This window comes from Anoplophora glabripennis, unplaced genomic scaffold (assembly GCF_000390285.2).
Source record: "Anoplophora glabripennis isolate ALB-LARVAE unplaced genomic scaffold, Agla_2.0 scaffold70, whole genome shotgun sequence".
Classification (NCBI taxonomy): domain Eukaryota; kingdom Metazoa; phylum Arthropoda; class Insecta; order Coleoptera; family Cerambycidae; genus Anoplophora; species Anoplophora glabripennis.
In genome coordinates this window covers 764,434-780,957 of record NW_019416247.1, presented here as the reverse complement: position 1 = coordinate 780,957, position 16,524 = coordinate 764,434, and the positions used below count along the sequence as shown (strand labels likewise).

The 16,524-nt window shown below is 35.0% G+C and overlaps 3 protein-coding genes across 3 annotated transcripts; all 3 read right to left on the bottom strand.

The window, feature by feature from the left end:
• Positions 1–437: 437 nt before the first annotated feature.
• Positions 438–4,169, bottom strand: LOC108903681 (retinol-binding protein pinta). Its single transcript, XM_023456220.1, has 2 exons — positions 3,475–4,169; positions 438–1,110 (listed from the first exon to the last, which is right to left on the bottom strand). The coding sequence occupies exons 1-2, from the start codon at positions 3,807–3,809 to the stop codon at positions 594–596; spliced, it is 852 nt and encodes a 283-aa protein (XP_023311988.1). The 5' UTR covers positions 3,810–4,169; the 3' UTR covers positions 438–593.
• Positions 4,170–10,713: 6,544 nt separating this feature from the next.
• On the bottom strand, positions 10,714–11,843 carry LOC111692303 (retinol-binding protein pinta-like). Its single transcript, XM_023456232.1, has one exon. It carries the CDS (start codon positions 11,735–11,737, stop codon positions 10,886–10,888), a length of 852 nt encoding a protein of 283 aa, XP_023312000.1. The 5' UTR covers positions 11,738–11,843; the 3' UTR covers positions 10,714–10,885.
• Positions 11,844–12,308: 465 nt separating this feature from the next.
• LOC108903693 (uncharacterized protein C2orf42 homolog) lies at positions 12,309–16,308 on the bottom strand. Its single transcript, XM_018705952.1, has 7 exons — positions 15,552–16,308; positions 14,341–14,481; positions 14,152–14,285; positions 13,878–14,096; positions 13,518–13,640; positions 13,213–13,465; positions 12,309–12,562 (listed from the first exon to the last, which is right to left on the bottom strand). The coding sequence occupies exons 1-6, from the start codon at positions 16,297–16,299 to the stop codon at positions 13,214–13,216; spliced, it is 1,617 nt and encodes a 538-aa protein (XP_018561468.1). The 5' UTR covers positions 16,300–16,308; the 3' UTR covers positions 12,309–12,562; position 13,213.
• Positions 16,309–16,524: the final 216 nt, after the last annotated feature.

Genomic DNA, 16,524 nt, shown 5'->3' with positions numbered 1-16,524 from the left:
GGTCAGGCTTTTGTCACATCAATAAAATGATTACTAAAACATAACCTCCCCTCAGGGTACTATTTGCAAAAAAATTGGCTTGTGGAAAGTCCACAGCCTTCTCACATTTCCGGAGGTGTTAACCTGAAAAACAGGACAGTGTATATGTATATGATACAACTTGGCGTTATGGTCAAATAATCTGCAAGTACGACACATTTATATTTGACAAATGTTAAGTCAGTCACCTGGAACCAGTATAAAAAACAAATTCAATCGACTTAATTTATATTTTACATGCTAACATGTTCTATAGCCACAAACAAAAAGAAAAACTTTATTTTATGATCAATTTTCCTTTATAATGTTATATTTATTATATTTCATTAATAGGCCTTTAACTACATATTAAACATAGTTATTATAAGGCATTTATTTCATTTTAAATAACAAGAATCTATCATGAAGAATACTTTATTTGGCAATACTTTCACCAACAAAGTTTTCACAATGTACAAAGTAACAATAATAATTGTAATAATACTTTCACAACAGCCACTGATTGGTAAATCCTTAGAACAAAAACAAAATATAAATAAATAAACTACCTATTTTTAATCCGCTTTGTACTGCTCATCCTCCACAAACCACTCTCGCCTGCTAACCAACTTTCCACACCAATACTCCACCAAACTCTCCATGCTTTCCCCCTCCCCTCCGTACTCAGGTGGCAGAATTTTCTTATCCACGACCTGGTGCAGCGATTCGCTCCCTCCATAGTGCACCCCAACCCTTTTCTTGAGTTTCTCCGTCATGAAACTCTTAAAAATGTTCAACATCACGTTCACGAACACGGGAGCATTGATGAACTCCAGTTGTTTGGGTCTGCAGTGGTAGTTCTGCCAGGCAAATACGGTCTTTTTGACCATATGCGGGGTAAGACTCTTGGAGTGCAACACGCCGACGCCTGTGAGGTCGAAGATGGCGGTGACGCCATATACTTGGACGGTCTCGTCCTCCAGGGCGGCCACGTCCAGGATCATCTTGCCCGCCTTGAAGACGTCGTCCTGGCTGTGCCTCTTGGGGTCGTGCGAGGCCGTGCGGACTATTATGACTAGTCTGTTTTCGAATCTGAAAATATCGGAATGTCATTGATACCGACCAATTAGTGTAACAAGTAAAAAAGGTCAAAGTTTTCGGAAATGTGTTCTGTTTAAAAAAACACGAATTATTGGATTTTTATGTACCGTTTTAAGATCACAAAAAATCTAGCAAACCCTGGACATTATAATTTTCTACAGAACCTTCATAAATGTTTACAAGCTACGTGACCACGGAGCTTAGGCAACCAACATTGCAGGGCTAGTACTGGTAACGAAAAATCCCTAAATCTTGGTATCACCAATATTGATCATTCGTTTACAATGAACAATGACAAACCGTTACGTCTACGCTCGAGATAATGTGATAGATGATTGGTTGGATAAAATCTCGTGAAAAATTACACCAATTACACTCTGTGAAACAGAATGTTGTGTTTTAATGCAATCTTGATTTTATTGTTTTACCGAAATTTAACTGACAATGCGAAGGAAATAAAAATACTGTTCCAAATTATTGGTCACGTGGCTTGTAATCATTTATGAAGGCTCTGTAGCTATCAGGTATAGAATGTTATGTGAATATACCTGTACAGGGTGGGCTAATTTCCATTTTTTTGGGGAATTTTTCGTATTTCCCGAGGAGATGGTTAAGATGAGTCAAAATCGATTTTTGAAAAAAAAAATTAACAATGAAAACTGCAATTTGTTAATTTGATTCATTTAAGACGTATAGACTACCTTTTCATTTTTGTAAATAGGTTTTTTATTTCATTTCTTCAGCGTCGTATATAGTATTTTTTCTATAATTACCAGTTTTTTTAGCTATAAGCCATAATACAATTACTATTAATAAATGACGCATCTTATAAGTAGGTATACTTTCCGCTTATAAAAAATTCGTAAAATTAATTGAACACCAAAAATTATTTTCTTGCAGTTCGGCTGTTTGGTGGTACACACATTTTTTTTTTTAATTGAGAGATCAGATACATCCATGGCACACAGAGTTGGCAAAAAACAATTGATTTGCAGAAAAAATATTTTTTTAATATTTGAATAAATGTTTTGAATAAAAATTATTATCGAAATAGAAAATGGCACACTATATGTCCCATATAAAAATATATAGTGTCTCTAGTGAGATGAAGAACTTTTATATTTATAAATTTATGACAAAATTTAATTCTTCATAAAAACTTATGATTCGCGTAATTAAGCCAGAAACTGATTAACATATAATTAATTAATTAAAATCTATTGAATTCAAATTGACTTCTGGGAGATCATAAAACTTTACTGCATTTCCTTTTACGTTTTTTAATGTGGATGTACCTATTGTTCAGTGAATTGAATGTTCCCCAAAATTCCAACATCCTGTAACAAATCCAATAATGGAACAAAAAAAAAATAATAAAATTTGATGATTTCCTAGAAACCTCGATCTAAATTCAATGGATTTTTATTAATTATATTATTATCACAAATATATTAGGTACCAATATCGTTGGAACAGTTTCATGCCAAATGAATTTAACCAAAACCGTTCATTTTATAAAAAAATTGAAAGACCTGTTTTGTTCAGAATTGATTAAAAAATTTAGAAATGATGTTATTTTCCAGAAAAATTCACGGGCGTACGAATTATGTTTTAAAGGGGGAAGTAACCCGCCTCAGGCACGTCACTGGTGTGTGAAATGGATAACAGATACCTTTGTTTAATTCACCATAACTAATGTGTTATTAATACCAAATTTCAGTTCAATATATATGTTGGTCTTTTAGAGATATTAAGAAAAATTCTTAAAAAAAGTTTGTTTTCAACACCCTATATCTCACAAACGAAGCGTTCTAAGACCTACGTTTATAGGAACTTTTCTTATTAAAAAATGATTCTCTATCAACTGTTAAAATCCTACTACAAAAAACTGACTCACCCTGTATAAAGAATTACATGTTCTTATAAAATTATAAATAAAAAAAGTTTTCACAATCGTTTATGTTTGATTATAACTGAAAAATAGCAAGTTATAGAAAAATATTGCGTGCACAAAAAAACAATAAAAAACCTGTTTACAGATACGAACGGAAAATGTATAAATATAAAAGACCTACACTAATCAATTTTTCTTGAAAATCGATCCCGAGCTATTACTTTTCATTGATCAGGGTAAATCACAAACAAAAGCTACAAAGCAAGAACAAAGTGAAACCTAGGAAAAGGAAAATAATTATGCTGTAATTACAGTTATATTAAAAAATTAGCAAACTGAGATTACTACTGATACGACAGTTTTCCTATTTCAGCACAATCGTAAAAAATTGCAAACAATGCGCTGACTCATACTCCGCACGCTAACAAATAAAATACAATGTAGGTGCTCTTTTTACGTACCTCTCCCGAAGAGGCACGAAAACTCCATTCCTGACTAGCTCTTGTATTTCTGGTAGGAGAGGATTCCTGTTGCGAAACCACTCGGGTCTATCCCGTCGCATCGTATAGTAGTTCCTCAATTTCGCCTTGGTCTTCTCCAAATTGAACTTGCATCCTCGGAGGAACGGCAGGATGTATTCGTCCTCCAGACGCGCGTTCAGATTCGGCTTTTCCTCCTCCAGCCACTTCCTGATCTCCCCCAAGGCCACCCTTCTCTTCTCCTCGGTCTCGTTGAGGTTATCCCGAGCATAACGCCTGGCTTCATCGTCGAGAGAGGAAACGTATCCTTTCGACATGTTGTCGACACCGCGCTCGTAATATAACTGTACACATTAATTGTTTTCTCTCAAACTCATGGACCGTACAGGCTCTGCTACTAGTGGATTGATTATTGCACAGGCCGATGCGAAAGCCGAGCAATGGTTGCTTACCTGGCTGCTCGTAAATTTCAGATAAAAATCGCGATTTGTAAAAAACGTCTCGGTACAGTCAGGCGAGGCGCGACGAAATTCGTTCGTGTCTGACTGCTCTACTTTTTTAAATTATACTGGATTAATCACTAACATCTGCTCTTAAATAAAACGCAGTGGCGTAACACACAAAAATATATAAATGTTTTTCAAGAAAAGGAAACAAATTGAGTTACACGATAATTACTAGAGCCCAGGCAGGAGTACACAACTATGGAATCAATCTCTAGGTAGCGGACGACGAAATCCAGTAAACTTTTAATACATTAAATACAGCGGCAGCCGGTGCGGGAGGGGAGCTCTGGGGCGTCGCCCCTCCTAGAAATTTTCGTAGCAAAAAATTTCATATAAAATCTAATTTACAATGGTATCCCTATAATAAAATAGATTAGCCTTACGAAACACATAATATAAAGGAAATATGACATTTGTAATGTGCGGTCAATTTAACTCGACTTGCAAAATTCGTTTGCAAAACTGAATACGTAGGCTCCTCGCAGCTCGCCTATACATCAGTAAAGTGTTTACAGCGGTGGTTATGGTTACTGTCGCGCAGCAGTGAAAGACGGAGTGGGAGTAGTGCGTATTTACTATGCAGTTTGTCTGGGCTGTTTAGTCAACCGTAACCAAATAATAATTATTCGCCGTTTTGATTGTAAAATTTTGTTAGAAATATGTAAATATTTCTTGTTTTTTAAAAAATTGTAAATGTTTAAATTGAGTGTTGCAAAAATCAAAGTGTGCGGGAAATACTCAACTTTAATTAAAAAGTAATTGATAAATTTATTTGGAGCAACAGCAGAATAATGGACTTTCACTGTAAAAAATAATGTTGAGTACATTTTCCGTATATTTCAATAGTAATTAAAATAAAACTACGTACCCATTTATATTTGATTTTTTTTTCAATACTTTGACCTAAATTTGTCCGCTCTTTCTGGTATGGAAGTCAAGAGCCGCTTAAATACAATTAAAATGTGTACCGCATCTCATAAATGATGACAAGTAATAAATCACACACTTTAATGGTACAGCGACCAATCAGATTGCACGAAGCCGTTGTCAACAAATGGCGCATCAGAGAATACTTCGATTTGAATTTTTCGGGTGCTCTCTTTAAATAAAATAAAGCAATTTTTGTATATTTGGATCCTAGGCTTAATTTAAAGGGGACTTTTATCAAGCGTCCCTATATCTATCTCTAATGGTCTTCGAGATACTTCAGTTCTATAAAAAAAAAGTTGCTTTTCGATAGCCTAATTCAAAATTTTTTACATCGTGCAAGCTGAAATTTTGATATTTGGGAGGAAGATAGGGGGATGCCTACCATTTATTACAGTTACTTTAAAAACTGTTCAATTTTACACAGGGTGGTGAAAATTATTGTTGAATTTGCTTAACTTCGAACCGCTAAAACTTTGTTTTTCTAAATGGAACACCCTGTATGGTGCCTAAATTTTCAAAGTTGAAATCGAAGTAGTCTCTGAAATATTCTAGTGGGCCGTCACCGTAAGCGTTAAGTGAAAGAATACTATTCCTTCACTCAACGCCGTAAGGCAGCCTGTATAATTTTTTGAAGTTAGAAAAAATAGCACATTTTCTAAAATATGTCTTAGTTTAATGGATACTGATGAAACTCGGATCCCTAATAATAATTTATCTAAGTGGAAGTAAAAACCTGTCAAATTGACTTACAAATAAATATCTCATCCAGTCGGGGACATGTTGAATTGAAATTAGATTAAAACCTGGATTACTCTACAGTGTAGGAAAGTACCGATGGTCTATCAGAAGTTACGTGAGAGCGATAAAGTAAGCCATAGAAATCCATGTGATAGACAAGGATGGCTATAATGAAGGCGTCTAATAGTCAACGCCCATTTCGCCCTTCCACAAATAAGAAGTGGATCTTATTTGTGGAAGGGCAAAACGGGCGGTGACTATGAGAGGCCTTCATTATAGCCATCCTTCTCTATCGCATGGATTTCTATGGCTTATACTTTATCGCTCTCACGTAACTTCAGATAGACCATCGGTACTTTCCTACCCTGTATATTTAAAAAGTGTATACAGGGTGCTGGGTATTGCAAAAATTAATGCACACCTAAAGGACCATTTAAAATTTTTATTTTTCAAAAATGATGACCCGAGGTTTACCTACCTGCAAACAAAAGGGCGTGGCAGAACATCAAAAAATATATATAAAATTTATTTATTTATTATAGACCATGCGTCTATCACCTTTTATTATTAAGGTACAGGACGTCAAAAATAAAATTTTATCCGCACCTTTTCCCAAAGGCAATGTACTGACTGAATTGAAATTTGATAAGGGATATTTTTAAGAGTACAGTGCCGGCCCTTTGAAAGTGGACGACTCATAAGCAAATTGTCTATAATTGGCCTTTGTGAAGCTGACTTGAAAATGTGAGGTTCAAATCGGCTGTCATTATGTCAAATTTAATGTGTGTCTATCATACTAGTTCTATTGAACAAAACAAATCCAAATTAGGTAGCAAATTATTTATTTTTCCAATACTGAAATATATTATACATTCTAACAGCCATTCATTCGCCGTGAAGGAGCTCTAAAAATGAAACATTTTTCGTCGTCAAAAAAAAGGCGATTCGTAAAGTTAGTATTTTGCTCAAGCACCATTTTTGTCTATAACACTGCAATCTACATGGCATTGATAAAATTAATGTTCTTGTTATAATCCTCAGTGATGTTATTCCATGCGTTTTCAATTGCCTCCTAAAGTTCTTCGACGTTAACTGGACGGAAGTTTCTGTTGTAAGTTTTTTTCACTATTGTATATCCCCAGGACTTTGAGGGCCAAGGTAAAACATCGATGTTGTTATCAATGAACCATTCTGACGCAACTCTTGAGGTGTGAATTGCACAATTATCCTGCTGGAAAGTGAAATTCTGAGGATACAGCATGGTCACAACAAGCATCACGACTTATCCAGCTTATCCAAGCCCAAACGTTAATAGAGAATCTATCGCTGCGTTGTGTGGGTTTCACATAAGGCTCCGAATACCTTATAATCTCTGGTGGGTAGACACGGACAGAAGCATCGGAGCAAGACTGAAAACTTTTTTCATCCGAAAATATAATATTCTTCCAGAAGTTGTCTGGGCTTCCTACAAATTGTCTTGCAAACTCTACCCTCTGTTCTTTATACTGGGGATAGTCCATTGAAATGTTACATTTTTTTGGGCTTAGCGTGCAAAAGTCAGAGCACGCAATTTTATTTTTTGGATGTCAAGAGGGGGTTAGTGTAAAGTTAAATCCATGTTTGTGGGGTCGCAACCCTTGAGCGTCGGCCGCCATCTTGTAAAAAGGGCTGCAAATGGTTTTTATACTACTACTGACTATATCGGGCAAACTATTCCTCGCACAAAAAATTTGGAAATATATTTCTTGTTGCAAATTAAATTCTCTACAAATTTGGTTCCGTAACTTTTAGTCGTAGAACCAAAAATAATAAAGTTATTAACGAAAATAGATAAAAATTTGGGAAGAAATTTTCTTTTGGTCGTTATAACTTTTTTTTTGGTCATTTTACAAAAAAAATTACATCAGAGCATTTTGATACAGGGGTTTTCAAGGACTAATTTCTATTACAAACTTTTTTCAAATTTTATTTATTAATTAGGGTTTTACAGCGTTGCGAAACTTACACTATTCTCCAGTACTAGTAAGTATACATTAATATGAATGATTAGGCATAGTTTTCTCTCATCTTTCCATTATTTTTATAAGAAACATTTTAATTATTTATATTGCAATGTTGTTAATTAGTTATTGACTCCTCTCCTCACCCCCTACGGGGTAAAGTCTGGTGGCGCGTTTTTTTTACGTCGTATCCCTAGTATGTATTTCCCAATCTACTGTGTCCTCAGTCTCTTTAATGTGCCAGGCTGCGACTCAGGATCTGGTGGAGCTTCCGATATTGAATTGTCGAGGAAGGATGGAGAATGATGTGGCGTCATTGTTGGCAGTTCATCTTCAAAATCATTTTCCTCGATCAATTTTGATATCTCCATTATGATGCTGCATGTCTCCCCAGAACAGTTCAGGCACACTGCAGAACATTTGAGGCCTGCCTTCCGACATCCACACATTGCTCCAGTTTCCTTTGCATCGGCAGAATATCAACTAGAAGCTCATGGGGTGCTGGAGGTTTTCAACTTTGGATAGGCATCAATATTTGTCCATACTTTTTCCAGCCCCAGTCTTGAGGGTCGTTGTAAATCCCGAGCCACGACTGGACCTGATGATAGACTCCGAGGCTGTGCAAGCGGGCTGTGTCTTGTGTTGGAGGAAGTGAAGACAAATTAAATGTATTCTTTGTCACTGACTTGGCGAATCGTTTATATCTAAGACTGTCCAGAGAATCATCATCTTCATTGCCACCATATAAAGAGATGAAAAAACGTTCGCCAACGGCAGTGAGTAAAGTAGGGACGACTATCTCATTGAAGAATAACGCTGTTCCACTAGCTAACTCAGGACGTGTCTCCAGGGTTGCGAGAAATTTCATTTTACCGATGTTGTAAGCTGCTGAAGTCACATCCTGAGAAGGCATGGAGAAACAACAGATTATCCGCAATGACTTCTCCGTACATAAAACTTGACGGACAATATAATTGTTCGGCTGTACGTCCTTTCGATGGTTTAAAAAAATATATATTTGAATGTGTTCTTCCAAATGCCGTGAGCAAGACAAGAATGTCGATATCTACTAAGCTGGGAACATCAACTATGCGATTAGCAATGCCCGTTGCAACATCGTCGGTACGTTTGTTTATGAGGTCCATAATACTTTTTTTATTGCCGTCATTACGTACATTACAAACCCGCCGTTGTCGTCTTTGCTGCCGCTTACTCTGATCCTGAAACGCTTCCGCGCAAATGAAGCAATTGTTCACAAAATCAAAGCTTGCCTCTGGATCTTCTGAAACTGAAGTTGATAAACTGCTGCTGCTGAAACGATGAACGACATTATACGTTCGACTGTCGCTATAATAATGGTAACATGATATATGTACAGTGACTTCCGAAACATTTCGTAAAAATTGTTCATTATCCTCATCATTTTTTGTTATTGCTCGATCAAGTAAAGTCCTTTCGCCTTCACAGTTCTGATTTTACTTTCCCATAAAGGTTTTTTACAAATAAAACAATCACTCATGATGGAATAACACTATATGAACGCTTAAAAAGGTCAAAATGCTTTTCACAAAATTCAAAATAGCTCTCACAAAACTCAAAATCTTGTCCACAAAATTCAAAATACTGTCCACAAAACTCAAAATACTTTTCACAATTAAATATGTCACGCACGCACGTGGTAGTACAACTGGAAGAAAACTGAAGGACGCCTCCTATGCCTAATCATTCATATTCATAGTTTCGCATCGCTGTAAAATCCTAATAAATAAATAAAATTTGAAAAATGTTTGTAATGGAAATTATTCCTTGAAAACCCCTCTATCAAAATGCTCGGATGTAATCTTTTTGTAAAATGACCAGAAAAAAAGTTATAACGGCCAAAACTAAATTTCTTTCCAAATTTTTATCTATTTTCGTTAATAACTTTGTTATTTTTGGTTAATTTGCAACAAGAAATATATTCACAAATTTTCTGTGCGAGGAATAGTTTGCCCGATATAGTTAGTAGTATAAAAACCATTCCCAGCCCTTTTTACAAGATGGCGGCCGACGCTCAAGGGTTGCGACCCCACAAACATGGATTTAACTTTACACTAACCCCCTCTTGACATCCAAAAAATAAAATTGCGTGCTCTGACTTTTGCAACCCCAAATGTAACTTTTCAATGGACTAGGAGTCAAAGCAACTGTACCTATTTGCGGCCACATAATTCTTCAGCTCCGAAACTTTCACCCGCTTCCTTGCAGTTCGCACTGATCCAGGAAAATTCGTCTCAAAGGAAGCCGCTACTGCCATGTCAAAAGGATTTATTCTAAGGTGGTGCATACTTTTCGACGTCCAACTCCGTGAACATAACGTACGTGACCCTCCGCAATCCATTTTTCTTTGAGTTTAAATATGCTGTTCTTGCATACATGCAGATCATCCGCAATGACCAATCTTTCTGAAGTAAAGTTATAGCTCTCACTTTCTCTGGTTCCGTTAAACGCGGCATCTTGAATTACCAAGCAAATTACTAATGACACTGACATATAAAAACTTGTCATAATAAGAAGTAGACCACATCACATTAGAAAAATAAATCGTCCACTTTCAAAGGGCCGGCAGTGTACCTACTTAATACGTCAGTGTTGTTAGTTTTTGATCATAAAATATAAATCTTTTAATGCAAAAAGTTTTTTGTATGCTACTGTCGCAGGTATAATGCAGGTAGAACCACTTTTTTTCTTAGGATTACCAAAATGCACTGGTTGGCCTAGGAGCATTAACACAATATTATCTCTTTTCCGCATAACCTCGAAATTACATCCTGATTTAAATTACTTACATTTATCTCGTAATAATTATTGAAATTAGTAAATTAAGCTAACAACAATGCACGCTCCGAATTCCGTTATTTAGACTTCCATTAAGATTCGTACTAGCGTCGATATACAAAGGCACATAAAATATGTGTGATTTTACACGAGGATTATACTTAGGTATGTATGAAAACACTTGTTCTCACTAATGTCAAGTTAAAAATGTTCGGCATTATTTTTTATTACATCAAAGTTTATTAATTTTTAATAAATATACAAATAGATAATATATTGCTAATAATCAATAATTTTAACTTATGTGGTTGGTACATAAGGATACAGCATATTATAATGTAACACGTACTGTGAAACATACAAAGTTAATTATTAAATTCCAAATACAAAAAATAAAACAATTCAATCTGCTTTGTACTGCTCGTCGTTAGCGAACCACTGCTTATAATCCACCAATTTCTCATTCCAATACACCACCAGACTTTCCATACTTTCACCCTGTCCCCCATACTCCGGAGGCAGAATTTTCTGGTCCACCACCTGATGGAGGGACTCAATGCTTCCGAAATGCACTCTTACCCTTTCCCTTAACTTGGCCGAAAGAAAACTTTTGAACACTTTCAGCACAATGTTGATATAAAGCGGTGCGTTCACGAATTCAAGTTGTTTGGGCCTGCAGTGATAGTTCTGCCAAGCGAACACGGCTTGCTTGATCATAGAGGGCGTGAGTTGTCTCGCGTGCGCTAATCCCACGCCGGCCATGTCGAAGATGGCGGTGACGCCATAGATTTGGGCTTTTTCTTCCTCCAAGGCCGCTATGTCTAGCAACATCTTGCCCGTCTTGAAGACGTCGTTTTGTTTATGCTTCCACGGGTCGTGGGCAGCTGTACGAATTATAACAACCAGTTTGCCCTCGAATGTTTCCTTTAAGGGTATAAGAACGCCTAGTTTTACCAGTTCTTGTATCTCTGGTAAGAGCGGGTCTCTGTTTTGGAACCACTCCGTTCTGTCTCTCCTCATGGTGTAATAATTTGTCAGTTTCTCTTTGGTTCGTTCCAAGTTGAATTTGCAAACGCGCAGGAAGGGTAAAAGGTGTTTGTCGTTTAGTCGGGCGTGTAAATCGGGCCTTACATCCGTTAGCCATTTCTTTGTTTCCTCCAAAGCCGCCTGTCTAACCTCATCCGTTTCATTCAAATGTTTTGCAATGTATTCTTTATCGATGTCAGATAAAGTGAACACGTACTTGTCGAACATTGTAGGTACATACTCGTTTCGAGCATATCGCGCGACTGAGCGTTAGTAGTGGCACCACACGTTATCAGTGTTACAATAAAACAAAAAAAGAAACAAATATCAAAGGTTGCTTCACATTCTAAAGCTAAATATAGATTTCCAAAAGTTTATTATTTACTTTTGACGCGATAGTGTTGTATGACACTAGTTTACACGTGCAACCAAACTGGTAGTTATTTCTGGCTTCTTACTACATAAGAAGTACACAAAATACATAATGTGGATTATAATTGCATGCACAGAGGTAATCAATATATTATCTATTAAAATTCAGTAAATTACACGATAGACCGGCCTAAACAAATAGATTAATTAATGAGGTTAATTAACTATTAACATTAAGAAAGTTTAAAGTTTATTAGATAAAATTATAGCTAATTTGTTAACCCACGACTAAGAGAAACATTTCTGTTTGAACTCACGATTATTTTAATTAAGGAAAAGGAATGTACATTGAGAAACATAATTAATGTTAAAGAATTTCACACAATATATTTTATTGAAAAACATATACAGTAGAATAAATAACAATATGTTTTTTTTTCAGTGGGTGCTTTTCAATTCTCAATTTTAAAACACAAATATAACGATTACTGTCAATTAAATGTAATCATGTACATACATTTTTTAACAATTGTTCATAAACGTTTTTCTCAATTGTAATAAAAGATTATTTCAATTTAAAGTGTTTTGGTATGATACAATCATAAATTAGACAACTTACAATGTCACATTATAACTTGCCTTAGAAATTCCAAAGGATGAAAAGTATGTAGAATGTTGAACCTAAAATTGTGAAGAGTTCGGTAGTACTTCAAATTTTACTTTACAAAATGCAATACAGGTATAATAAATACAGGAATTAGTGTATTAATGAAGCAAGAAACTTTCACAGTTTGGGAACACACATTCATGCAGCGGAGAATGGTAATTAAAGTAGATAGTCGTATTTTGATAAAAAGGAGTGGGACATGTACATTCGAATAGTGGATGCTTTCGTTCCCACATGGAGAACTTTCATGCAAAAAGGTTTTGGAAGAAATATATTGTAAAATATACCTACAATTAAATTAGCAGTTGCCAAAATATTTTATTTCATAATCAACTGAGCAGACATTTTCTTAACCACCCCCACTGATGATTTGTAATTTAATTAAATTACCTATGCTGGAACCAAATTTTACAAAAATATTGCGTTGTAGTCCTTTATAGTTATCGTAACCATATTATGTGAGTATTACAGAGTTTTGTACTGAACTGTAATTTTAAGTATCACCATTGATTTTTTATTGCACAATAACAAATTAAAAATGTACTAAAAGCAAAAACACAACCCACTTCAAGTAAAATTACCCAACTTAGCCTTGAAGGTGCAACATTACTGCACAAGCAACAATTTAACTAACATGCCAAATTTAAATAAAGATAGGACCTACCTTAGGTGCTTTTCCTTCCATATTTATACTGAAGTTTTAGTTCTCCTACTTTGGTCAAACTGGTAACCATCGGCAACCATTCAATAATAAATGAATTATTAGTATTTTCACTTTCGTCAACTGTAGACTGTCCTACATTTAAAAAAAATATAAAAGAGCACTGATAGCTGTTGTTGTTCTCTTCGTTTTCATCATATTCTACGTAGCCCTTCTGTTCGTGGTGGACGACCTTCTTTGAAATTTTTAATTTAATCTAAAACAGTAAACAGTTTTAAAAAATTAGGTATTACTATTATCCGTCATACCTGGGGTGTGTCGAAGATTTCTTTCAGATGCAATATATTCATAATGTTGTAATGAGCTGCACCACCATTTTGAATTTCTTCATATATGCTGGGAATCCGCTTTTTAAAACAATTATAAAAACACTAAAACAAATCAACCACATACAACAATAATACTCAAGGCATCTGTTAAAAAAAAGAGGTTAGAAACTCAAACAAACAAATGGTTGGTAAAAACAAGAAATACTGTACCACAAAAGGAGCAGATTACTTGATTAGTTAAGTAATAAATATATGACCTTAACTGAAATATAACTTAAAAATATGTGTCAATTAAACTATAGTAATTCTCTTAAAAACTGTAAACAAATTTTCACTAACCTCGGGTAGATGGAAAACCAAAGTAATCAAAATACTGCAGTTTTCGAATTTCATTGTCTGATTGATAGATTCCGTAACATATCCAAGCCATTCTATAAATTTCCAAGAAATGTCATTGTGGCTTTCTTTCGATTCATTTAATACTTTTATCTCTATCGGAAGTACCTTAGGCATTAGTCGTTTACACTTTTTGATGTTGATGGACCTCCTTAGAGTTTTCTACAAACAAATAACTGCATAAAAAGATAAAACCTTTCACTGGGACAATAGTTACTCTCAACAGTTTTTTTTTATTCTTGCGCGAAGCATTTATTGATATGTTCCCCACAGTGCCAGTTTTAATGACAGACTTATTTTTGTAAAGGCGTGAACTACCTTCACTGGAAATTACGTTTACTACCAGATTTTCTAAAAAGAAAAAATTGTGTAATGCGATACCTTACAAAATACTAATTTCACTTACGAGTTGTTGGTAGGTCAAAGCTCAGAAAATGTGAAAATTCATCCCGATATTTTGTATCGCTTGCCAATGCCCATATACAAGCATAGTAATGTATGCATTTGTACTTAATATTGCACAATTTATTTTTTAAATCATTGGAAACTACAACATATATTAAATATAAAGGAATACTATATAATGTTCAGATTTGATCCAAAACACCGTTATCAACTATACCTAGTGCGTGATGATTTTGATATAGTATATATTAAGCATTAAGAATGGTAAGGGTAATTTACCGTTTGAAGACAACCTTCGCTCAGTCTCCAATTTTGTCTGAGAACGGTATAACTCTTAACGTTCGTGATGCTTATACTATTTTTTATAAATAGTATAAGTATATAAATTATATATACGTATTTAATTTTGTATGTAACGTCAAAAATTACGTTTCTGAATAAATTTGCGAAGCAGGTTTTTTGAAATCTACTGATGTTTATTGTTGTCAAGGCTTTCTTAATTGACGAAATTGACAGTTCTAGAATAGAATAGAAATTGAAAAAACATGTACTGCTCCAATTTCTGTAAGCAATTGTACAAACTGTACATTTAATTTCAACATTAATAAATAGATTTAAAATACATCTTTCTTTTATATCAATTTCCCACATTTAAAACTGAATTCTAGAAAACTCATTCCAAATCAATGCGATGTTGAAAATGTCTATTTTGACAGTTATTCACTTACCATTCTAGAACGGTAAGTGAATTACTTACCGTTTTGTTAGCCTTAGCAACCAGTAAGCGCATCCTACTGTCGTAGAAACAAACATGGTAAGTGAACTAAAAAAGCTTGATCGTGCAAAAAATATATAATTATTTATACAGTATGTCTATTTTTTGTGTTAACACCCTCCCTAATAATTATAGGCAAGTAGGCTGGCAGAATTAAGTGAAACCATTATTTTATAGTCATTGGACAACTGTCTTGGCCATAGCTATAAATCCACGGCCTACTATCATTTTTCTATGGGTGCATTTTTTCAAAAACGTGGAAGATTTTTTAAAAAAAAAATGTCACCGTAGGATTATTTTCTTCCAAAACAAGTTATGTAACAAATTTGAAGAAACTGTATACATAAAAAAACAATTGTAACCGTATGATGCACAGAAATTTGACAGTGGTATTCCAGATCTGGACAACCTACATAGGTAGACATTTTTTCACTTACCCATAAACTCTGTACAGCTGCAGTAGTACTTTTCGTAAACATCTTTGCCTTTTCCTCGAAGAAAAGTAAAATGCAAATATCCAAGAGGATGCTTTGGGCTAACTTGGCATTTCACTGCCATAACCGATTTTGAAATTCTCTGAACCAAAGGCCCCTCCCTTTCGGTAGCTAGCAAAAGGAGCCTCTCCCTCATGTCATCTGCAATCTTCAACGATTCCAAAATCTCACTTTTGAACCCTACAGGTGAAGCAGTACTCTGGCTCTTCAAAGCAGAATTAATGTGAACACAGAATACATTGTTATGGCACTGTTCTTCCTCATGGCATTTTAGAATCGAGTTATCGAATGAGTTTTGACAAGAGTTAACAAAGCATAAAGCCACCTCTGAGAAAATGTTGGCGTCTTCCTCATTGTGGGATTGTAACAGAGGCAACTGGACAAAACCTCGACAGTCGGGTCCCATATCTCGAACTCGTACAGAGTATACTTGCCTTTCAGTACCAGTGAGCAACTTCACAGCATCTAGGTTTACTTTGGATTTTTCTTCAGAATCCTTCAAGACAACGCCACATTTCTTGTTTTTACACATCGTGCTCCTATTTCCGTTGTATACACCACAATTGAAACATTTCCTTATCCCTCTTTTTGTTGACTTGCCTAGGCCCGAAAGAAGTTTTAGAGAAAAATTGTTATCTGAATTAAAATCACCGTATGGTAAAGAAGGGTAAATTTGCGTCTTCTTTTCCATATTGTGGTATTGCAGTGCTTAAATTAAAAATAGAATATTTAGGAATGCAATGACCGATAACCTCACTTTTATTTAATAGTCTTCTTTGGAACCGAACTACAATCGAAATACAATTTAATTGTAAAGTAAGCTTTCTTACCATTTACTGAACTTTTCTTCCAAAAAATCCATATTTGAATATAAAGTTAAGTGTAAAAATTAAATAACAAAGAATTAACCAATCGA

Excerpts from the sequence above, each read along its gene's own strand:
- LOC108903681 (XM_023456220.1), bottom strand. The coding sequence starts at position 3,809 with ATGTCGAAAGGATACGTTTCCTCTCTCGACGATGAAGCCAGGCGTTAT. Across the intron at positions 1,111-3,474 it reads TTCGTGCCTCTTCGGGAGAG|ATTCGAAAACAGACTAGTCA; the intron begins GTACGTAAAAAG and ends CGATATTTTCAG.
- LOC111692303 (XM_023456232.1), bottom strand. The coding sequence starts at position 11,737 with ATGTTCGACAAGTACGTGTTCACTTTATCTGACATCGATAAAGAATAC.
- LOC108903693 (XM_018705952.1), bottom strand. The coding sequence starts at position 16,299 with ATGGAAAAGAAGACGCAAATTTACCCTTCTTTACCATACGGTGATTTT. Across the intron at positions 14,097-14,151 it reads ATAAAAAAAAACTGTTGAGA|AAAACTCTAAGGAGGTCCAT; the intron begins GTAACTATTGTC and ends ATTTGTTTGTAG. Across the intron at positions 13,641-13,877 it reads TGGTTTTCCATCTACCCGAG|TGTTTTTATAATTGTTTTAA; the intron begins GTTAGTGAAAAT and ends GATTTGTTTTAG.